This window comes from Solanum pennellii, chromosome 10, assembly GCF_001406875.1.
Source record: "Solanum pennellii chromosome 10, SPENNV200".
Lineage (NCBI taxonomy): Eukaryota > Viridiplantae > Streptophyta > Magnoliopsida > Solanales > Solanaceae > Solanum > Solanum pennellii.
The window spans coordinates 62,603,389-62,613,317 of record NC_028646.1 but is presented as its reverse complement, the minus strand read 5'-3'; the positions used below and the strand labels follow the sequence as shown (position 1 = coordinate 62,613,317).

At 29.8% G+C, this 9,929-nt stretch overlaps 1 protein-coding gene across 2 annotated transcripts; it reads left to right on the top strand.

Moving 5' to 3' along the window:
- The first annotated feature begins 2,833 nt into the window (after positions 1-2,833).
- Positions 2,834-6,682, top strand: LOC107032707. Of its 2 annotated transcripts, none has more exons than XM_015234286.2 (6): positions 2,834-2,932; positions 3,853-4,085; positions 4,162-4,420; positions 5,680-5,859; positions 5,944-6,099; positions 6,185-6,682. In XM_015234286.2, the coding sequence occupies exons 1-6, from the start codon at positions 2,867-2,869 to the stop codon at positions 6,356-6,358; spliced, it is 1,068 nt and encodes a 355-aa protein (XP_015089772.1). In that variant the 5' UTR covers positions 2,834-2,866; the 3' UTR covers positions 6,359-6,682. The 2 variants fall into 2 exon arrangements, with proteins under 2 accessions (XP_015089772.1, XP_015089773.1); XM_015234287.2 differs by having other exon boundaries at positions 2,843-3,124.
- The last annotated feature ends 3,247 nt before the right edge of the window (positions 6,683-9,929 follow it).

Here is a 9,929-nt window from a genome sequence, read left to right as displayed (position 1 = left end):
AGTTCACTACTTTCAAGTTCAGGCAGTGTTGTCCAATCGATAGGATCTTTAGGGACATTCATGGGTGATCTAATAAAACATAAAGCTGAAAATACAACAACTGTCAAAACAGAATTGCAAAAATATCTTGCTGAAGAAAATGAAGTTGAAAGCAAGAACTTCAACATTTTGTCTTGGTGGAAAATAAACTCACCCAGATTTCCCGTTCTTGCTGAGATGGCTCGGGATGTGCTAGCTATTCCCATTTCAAGTGTGGCATCCGAGTGTGCGTTTAGTACTGGTGGACGTATATTGGATTCATTTAGGAGTTCATTAACTCCTAAATTAGTGCAAACACTAGTGTGCCTTCAAGATTGGATAAGAAGTGAATCAAGACCTATAAGTGTTGAGGAAGATATAGATGTCCTCGAACAGCTTGAACAAGGTAATGATATTTTAATTATAATAGTTTTAATTGTTATTGTGATTCGTCATAAGCATATTTTTAGTTGATTAATGTAAATTCTTTATAGATTTGGCAAAATACTAGCATTCTGGATGATTAATGTGGAGTTAAAACTCTTCCTTTTTTGCACTTGGATCTTGATATTTGGTAAGCCACTCTAGCTACAAGTTGCTTTAAGTCATGTATTTACTTGATTTTCAAAGCATAAGACTTCTGTCAAGATAATAAATTAGGAAATGAGGTCAGATATTACATATTTTTAAGCTTAACTTACTCTACACATGATACATATTTACTAATTAGAAGTGTTTGGAGTCAATTAAGGGATGTGATGATACTATAAATGGATTAGTTGCTACCTAAAATAGAACTGTTAAAATAGTAATTGTGCCTAATAGTATGCAGCTTATCGTGTTATTTGAATGTGGATGTTATGCATTTATGGAGCCTATTTCATTAAATATGTTCATCATCAAAGTGTGTTCAATTTTGTCATTAAATGTAAAGATGTACTCTAATAGTCTATCAACTGTCTTTTTCTTTTTCAGGCTATGTGATTTTTTGGTTAGGAAATTGGTGAGAACTTTGTTGATTATCTGGTGGATTAAGCAACTGTTCAAGATTGTCTTATTGAAATATTTTATTTTAGTTTTAATTCTAGTTCGTAATTGTAGGCGATAGCTTTTGCAAGTTTGTGAATGTTAGTAATTTGATCAACATTCAAAGTTTCCTATTATGTTTTGGCGGTAAGTTGGTAACATGTAATTATAACATACGTACTATTATATATTATTTGATCGACATTTTCTTATTAAGTTACCCGAAATCGAACCGATAACATCAAAAACCGATAAATCGAAAACCGATAAAAAATTTCTTATTGGTTTGTTATTGGGTTAGCATATTTTAAAATCGAAAACCGATAAACCAAACCGATTATATGTAAAACCGAACCGACCGATGCACACCCCTAATTATAGTTAATAAAACAAAGCAACATAAAATTTATAGAAAAGAACAGTAACATCAAGTAAAGTTTACATTATTTACGTGATAAAATTTACGGACATTTACGATTTCGACAACTTTCTTGTAAAATTACACTAAATATATTATTGTTCAATTTATTTAAAGAAAAAAGAAATAAAGTGACACCTGAATTTGTTTCGAATTTTCAAAAAGACATCTTAACTATGTGGACGTCCTATTACCCCCTAAACAATTTCGATAATATATTATTACATCATTTTTCGACCAGATTTTAAATAGCAAGTGGTTATCAGACACCAATTTTAAGTTTTCTTTATTTCTCTCTCTTACTTTTTGACTTATTTTAATTTTATTACTTTAATTTAATTTCACTTTAAATTTTTTATCTTTCACCCCTACTTTCAAGTTNTCCAATTTCCCCCCCCCCCTCCCTTCATTTTCTTTTTTTTTTCCCTTCTTCTTCACCTCCCACCCTCACCTACCCCACCCCTACGTCAAGTTGTGCCTCTCTATTTTTCTTCTTCTTCTTCGATCAAATTACTTTCTTTCAAAATTATACTATTTTTTAGTATTTGTGATATTGATAACAAAACTAATTATTTTTTTAAGAAAATTAAAATTTTGAAGGTATCATCAATTAATTTATCTCATTTCATATAACTTCAAACTAGGAATGATAATTTTGTAAAAATCAGAAGTCTCCGAAAATTGAAAAAATTTAAGTGCAATTTGAATTTTAAAAAATAAATAATACCTACTAATTATCTTGAAATCTAGTGGGTTATCAACTTGTTCGAAATGTAATAAAATATTTAAATATAATTTTAAAGTTGAAGAGAGTTAAACTAATAGTAGTAAAAAAAAGAAGATGAAGTTGTGATAAAAAATGATATTGAAAGTGAAAAGTTACCATGACAATGAATTTTTGAAGAAGGAAGAAGAAAAAAGAAAATTAATAAAGAGAAAAAGTTAAAACAATAAGAAAAACAAGAAAATATATTTTATAGCAAAATACTTATAAAAATAAAATTATATTCATTTTTTTAGTTTGTTCACGCTATTTGAGAAAGTGCATACACTCTCCATGTCAGGTGGATAAAAAATGATATAATTATATCAATTTAAAATTATTTAGGAGTATAATAAAACATTTACATAGTTTAAATATCTTTTTAAAAAATCAAAACAACTTCAGATGTCACTTTATATGTTTTCTTGTATTTAAAAGAATATCATTTCTTATGATTTGCATATTAAAAAACTAGTGTCAGATAATGAATGGCTTGAGAATTCCTCGTAAGCTGCGTTCACTGCCGTTAAAGTAAACGGTAAGTTAGTAGAATTTTATAAAGATTAAAAAATTGTATAAAAGGAATTAATTTGATTCCCTTGACGAAATCAACGCAGGCAGTACGAAACGACACCGTTTTAATGGTCGTTTTCCCTTCCTCAGCTCTTTTTCCAATGGCAAATTGTACGCAGAAGTGCAAATCTGAAGTAAAAATTCCAAAACAAAAAGTTGCATTATCCATATTTTACATATCGTAATGCATGAGTTTGGAAACTACAGAGATTGAATAAAAAATGAGTAAAAAATACATGAATTTGAGCTGCCCCCAATAGTGTTTCCTCTCTTAATCCCTTTTTTTAAGCACAAAAATGGCTGACGATTTTTGTTTTTTCAGCAAGGTTTGTTTTTTAATTCGTTTCCGCTTTATATTCACTATTGGGTTTGTTTATTTTGCGTTTTTAAATTTTAGTTGGGTGTAATTCGTGGTTTCTTGATTTGGGTGTACAAGAATTTTGTTTATTATTATTTGCTTAAAGTTTAAGCCTTTTTTGTTGTTATTAGTATCCAAGGGGGAAGAAATCAGCTTTTATGTGTTTCTTTAGGCTTAAAAATTGTTTTAAGCTCAGCTTTGTACAATGAGAATCTGAGATTCTTATGCATTACAGAAATTTGGTTTTTTTTTAGTTGCTTAAAGTTTTAGGCCTTTTAATAGCAGTGGGGAGTAAGCTCAAGCATATTCTTTTGCAGTAATGATAGTAAACTGGCTCATTAAAAGAATGTATAATGGATATGGATTATCTAGGTTATGAAGTGCTTTGAGATAATTTAGACTGTAGAATTTACTTTGATTGAATGACCACTTGAAGTGTTGTTTGATCTAGATTTTTCTGTTTTTGGTTATATTCTTATGAGGAGATCCTGTTAGAAGTTGCAATTCTCGAGTGTGTACTTAGGAATAAGTGGAGTGTGTACTTAGGATTGATGTAGCTTAGTGCAACTAGTTTGGGGTTGAAGTATACTTGCTTGATAACTGTTTTGAGCAACTTAATTTATATTGAGACTGATGATAAAAAGGAGGTAAAAGAAGATTGATGTCCTAAGCAGTTTATCTTTTAATTCCATTCAGGAGTCCATCATAAAGCCACCAAAGGCTTCTCCAATGATGCTGAGGATGGTGGTCTTAATCTTTGCAATGGTATGTGGAGTTTATATATGTTCAATTGGCTTGAAACAAATTGGTGTGCATACCACTGGACGGATAGTAAGTGTTCATGTGGTTGAAAAGCCGTGTGAGGCAACTGATATTGAACCTTCAGAAAAACCTTATGTGCACTTCCCCAAACCAAAGACTTTTAGCCGGTGAGACTTTTATTATTCTGTTTTGGGTTTCTTTTTGCGGATAATATTACTGAGTTGCTGTCTTCCATGTATTAAGGGCGGAATGTGCTTGCAATCCTGTAAGGAATTTTGCAATATTGTCGACGCAGAGATCCGGTAGTGGATGGTTTGAGACATTGCTAAACAGTCATATGAATATAAGCTCTAATGGAGAGATTTTTTCTGTTAAAGTCCGGAAAAGTAACGTGTCAACAATTTTGGACACTCTGGACAAACTTTATAACCTAGACTTTTTTACGAGTGCTTCCAAGAATGAATGTACTGCTGCAGTTGGACTCAAGTGGATGCTTAATCAGGTAAGAGCTTCTTGAAATTGTGATATAATTGCTATGAGATAGTGAAGGAGTACTTCTGAATGTATTTCTGTTGTATTGCTATCACAGAACCTTTGGTTATGTTGATCTTCCTAATTAACGACCTTTTACAATAGTTTGCACTCTGTGATAGTGTGTTTTCCAATATTAAAATTAATTTGTCAAATATTCGAGCTTGTATCACTTGTGTAATGCTGAGATATTTATCTAGCAATTTTGTTTTGGTTGGGTATTATCTATCAAGTTCTAACTTGTTTATTCATATGCTTAAAGTGGGGACTATTAATGGATACAGTTGATGCTTAAAACAAGGGGAGGCTATAGATGAACATCCTTTCAGTTCTGTCAGCTTTGGTCTGAAGTGTGCTTTTAAATGTGCTATCCCCGTTATGTGCTGTTTTAAAGTGAAACATGCCAGGAGAACTACGATTGAGAATCCAGCCAAATGCTGATTACTTTGTATTCTGTTTTCATATGCTGTAAGAATTGTATAGAGCTCAACTAGTTCGGGTTGAAGCATATCAAGACTTACATTTAGGACTAGCAGAATCATTTAGTTCTTTAAAGTTGCTCATCTCTTGGCTGCTGAATTTAAAATGCTACAAAGTTGACGAATAATGCCTTGGACTATCTGAGATTCTTAGTGCTGCACGGATATTGGGTGATTAATGAAAAGTTTTGCTTATTGATCAAAAAGATGTTACATAGAGTTTATGGGAGGCTAAATGCTTGAATAATGAGTAAGATGGATCTAAAAGAATCATTAGTATTTTGCTATTGAAATAAAATTTTCTTGACATATGATTAGTAGGAAATAATTACAGTTACCAGATATTAAATGCTTTGCTCCTTCTCTCCCAACCTTACCTTGGCCCCCAACCTTTGTGTGATAGGTGAAGATGGTCTTTAAAACTATAACTACTTTGCTAATGGAGTGTTGGTTTCACCAGTCCCTTACTGCTGCAGAAAATCTAAAATTAGACTGAACACATTCTTTGAAAAAATGCTGTTTTCATCTTTTGCATACTTTTCTTTCTTGACTGTCTTGAATTTGAAGAAACGGTTACTTTTAAGAAGATGCAAGAACATTAAAAGTTAAAAACGGCATACATGATATGTCCACCATGTGTAAGAATGAAATGATGTGAATTCTGAAAAAGCTAGTTCCTTGATAACTGCTTTCTCTTTTCATGGTTATGGAAAATGATGTTGATTGCAATTCTGTTTGAATATCATTACAGGGTCTGATGCAGAATCATGAGCAAATTGTTGATTATTTCAAAACCAGAGGAGTTTCTGCTATTTTTCTCTTCAGAAGAAATCTGTTGCGCAGAATGATTTCAATGCTAGCAAATTCCTATGATCAGAGTGCTAAGCTGGTAAATGGAACCCACAAGTCTCATGTGCATTCTCCCAAGGAGGTGAGTTTTGCGCTGTATTTCTTTCTTATGTAGATGCCAATACTTTGTCTCTATGGTGTCTTAAGAGATATAATTGCTATTCAGGCTGAGATGCTTGCAAGTTACAAACCCACGATAAACACAACTTTGCTTATCCGCAACCTGAAGCAAGTAGACAACATGGCTATAAAAGCTGTGCAATACTTCAATAGCACACGACATATTATATTGTTCTACGAGGACATAATAAAGAATCAAACAGTAAGAGTTATGCATATTCTACCATGCTTACTTTATTCGTCTTGTTCATCATACTTACTTTTCTAGTTTGCCATTTTCCTCACAGATACTGAACGATGTTCAAGATTTTCTGAAAGTTCCTAAAAGGGACCTTCACAGTCGTCAGGTGAAGATACACAAAGGAACATTGTCTTCACAAGTTGAAAATTGGCTTGATGTTGAAAAGACACTCAAGGGAACGCCATATGAAAGCTTCCTACATGCAGATTACAAAATGTAGAATTGCAGTCATCGTGTACAGATGTAGCTTGTTGTTCAACTCAATTAATTCTTTCATTATTTACTGTTAGGAGACACACTTGATCTTAGCCAAAAGGTCGAGAAAGATATACTTGTTAGCAGAAGCTAACAGGGGAGAGTAGATTTTGGTAGCAGCAGATCATCTTCTAGTTCTGAGTAGCAGGTAATGAGTAGTGTCTTGATTTTCACTATAACTAGAAATTTGTTTGCAAATTCTTTGCATTTTCACAAGTTAGGAACTTGTAACTGATATGATTAAATTTTTTTTGCTAAGTTTGTTATCAATGTTTCTTTCTGTTTTCCATACTTGAGTGTTGCCTTGCACTTCTCCTGCGTAGCACATAAGGTGTAGTCTCAGATGATTCTTCTGCGTCATGTTACTAGCTAAAGGTAAAATACTTGAGCACTCTTGTGTTTAAACCCAAAAAAAAAGGTATAGTTGATAACAAATAATTTTCTTGATTCTAAGAAGAGAAACTATTAATACCTGAAAGATAAGTTAGATAATGAATTGAATGTGATAAGTAAATTAAAGATTAACATAGTTTGTGTTAAACAACAAAAATGGAAAGGGAAGAAAATGATAGTATTCTGTAAAGTATGATTTCGTTTTCCTTTACAAAGTGATGATTCTATAACTTGTATACGGATCATTTTCTGGGCTAGCGTTTGGCCTCAAGTTTTCAAACATTCTTTGTAAATAATCCTTGGATCGAGTTATTTGTGAAACTACATTATGACTTTTGGACTTCGGCCCCAAGTTTTCCTAAGAATAAGTTCTAAAAACAATTAAAATATATATAAATTTGTATAATCATTTTATAATCAAAATATTGTGTTAAATAATAACCTTATAATATAATTGATAATAATCAACAATAACAACTTAGGCAAGACGTATATTCAAATTTATCACTAATTCAATTATGACTATATCACATTAAGCACAAATTGTTCTCTTTTTTTTTCAATTTTTGTCACTCAAATTAGAAACTAAACTTTTTTGGAGGAAATAATAACAAATATTAGTTAGAATTAATAAATAATAAGTGTTTTTTCATAAAATATAAAAATTTGAAATAATTTTTAAATTTTCTACAATTTCCAAATATTAAAACTTGATCTAAATACTATTTTTTTCTAGTGCTCGGAATACTTGACAAACATATTTCCCAGGTTATATAATCAAACAACACTTACCAAGTTTTCTCCATATTTTCCCAAGTATTATAACGGGTTCTTAAAATTGATTGACTATGATTAGTTCTCATAACTCATGATAAACAACATAATGAATGTTTTTAAAGAGCAACGAGTAATGTATGACCTTATAGTTCATGATAAATTACATAATTAAAGTAACCTATGACTTCACTTGTGGACGGTTTTGTAATGGCTAGTGTCGGCTGTCTCGATGCAATACTTTTGTCTTGATCTATTTCTATGTCTGTATGACTTGTCACATATCTTTTTTTTTTTCCAGAAAATTTGATCAGAATTTAATTAAAAAGATATTATATATATATATATTTATATTTTAAAATTAATATATCTTTACTAAAAAAAGGTAAAAAAAACTATTATAATTTTTTAACTTTTAACTAAATTTTTTATTCATTTAGCACTAACCGGATGATTCGATTGAACCATGTGCCGTGATTATTTTTATTTACCTTTATACTATATATTTACGCTAACAAATAATTAAACCTAAAGAACTATCAATTTAAGTGAGGATACATATCACTTTTTCGTGATTTAATATTAACATATTCAATATAGTTTTACAAGCACGATTTGAAAAAAGTAATATGTATGAAGATCTTACATCTATTTTATAAAGGTATAAAAACTATTTTTTGACAGATCCTCAACTCTATTATATTTTTTCATGCTTAAGAATATGTTTGGATTGATTTAAAAGTTAGCTAAACCTATTTTTAAGTCAACTGTTGACTTATAAAAATGTTTGACATATATAAAAAATAATTTAAAATAAATTTAAAATAATTTAAAATAATTTAAAAAGTGTTTAACAGGATCAAAAATAACTTCAAATAAGTAAAAAAAACCTCCCCACCATCTTCCCCCCACACACCCTTTTTATTATTATGTTGACTTAAAAATCATTTAATTTAATTTTTTTATTTTTAACTTAAATTTTTTTTTATCTTTTTAAGATCAATCAAAACGGACTCTTTTAAGTGCTAAATATAATTTACGAGATAACAAATCTAGTAGTCATTGGTTTATAAAGAGGGGTGGGTGGTGATGTCATCATAATGAACTAGGAAAAGCAGTAGGACAGCACAACCAAATTTTGAAGCATTCGTTGAATTTATAGGACGTAGCGTTGGATTCTACCAACCCTTTTTATTTACATAAAATGGATGGAGAAGACAAATAAAAAGAGTCAAAAAACTTTCTACAAAACTATTTTAAAATAAGTAATTTTATAACAATTGACCAAACAAGAATCCATTAATTTTTATATGTTAGACGTGGGTAACTAGTGTGAAAAGATGAACAAAATTTTCAAAATTCATTTGCCTCATTTACTAATAAATCTAATCAAGAAAGATTCCATCCCAACTTGCCCAATTGGCCTACAAAATTACAAGGACTAATCATATTTTGTTGGCATATTATTTTATTAATATGGTTTATAATGTTAGTATTATTATAAGTATTACTTTTGTACCAACTAAATAAAAGTCATCCCAAAATGAAAGCACATGTTGGCCATGTTACGAAGAAATTGTGTGGAACCTCGTTTTGAGTTGACCGCCGCCAGCTTCACCTTAACCAACTTGTTTTATTTTTTATTGTAAAAAAAAATTAGTATAAAAATTATTATAATTCTTGATGTGAAAGTTATTAACTCATTTAATTTGAATGCCCTCTGAGAAAATAATTACTATTCCATGGAAATTATGTGTATAAGCGATATTAAATATTAATGACATAGCTGCAATTTGTTTTTGTTACAATTTGTAATTTACTTTTAGCTATAATAATGAATTAGTTTGATATAACTTACACGTTTGTATAAATTAAAATTTATATAATTTCTGTATAATATAATTTATATAACTGTTTAAATTCAGATGTTTGAGTTTATATAAAATAATTAAATATACCGATGTATTCGTAAATTATACCAATTTAAACTGTAGTCAAAATCTGTAAACACTTAAACCATAACCACGATACATACTTAAATTTATTATCATAACTATTTACAAAAATTTCCCCAAAAACAATCTGACAAAAAGACTCCAACTGTAATGTTTAATTTGTTTGATTCATATATTATAATGTTAAATAAATATTATAATGCAAAATTATTTATATGGTGATTAATACCATTAATTAAATGCTAGTAATGTGATGATTTTTATTTTATTTTATTTGATCAATGAAACACAATATTATCTTGCTTTTTAGATTTTTATTTTTTTAAAGGAAAAACTACATGATATAGCTAACATTAATATATATTTAAGATGAATAGCTATAGTTTACTCTTTTTTTTGTTATATAGCTATACT

What these genes read in the sequence shown, in the direction of transcription:
- LOC107032707 (XM_015234286.2), top strand. Translation starts at nt 2,867, where the DNA reads ATGGTCGTTTTCCCTTCCTCAGCTCTTTTTCCAATGGCAAATTGTACG. An exon ending in CGCAGAAGTGCAAATCTGAA is followed by an intron (nt 2,933 to 3,852) that starts GTAAAAATTCCA and finishes AATTCCATTCAG; the next exon opens with GAGTCCATCATAAAGCCACC. An exon ending in TCAAGTGGATGCTTAATCAG is followed by an intron (nt 4,421 to 5,679) that starts GTAAGAGCTTCT and finishes ATATCATTACAG; the next exon opens with GGTCTGATGCAGAATCATGA.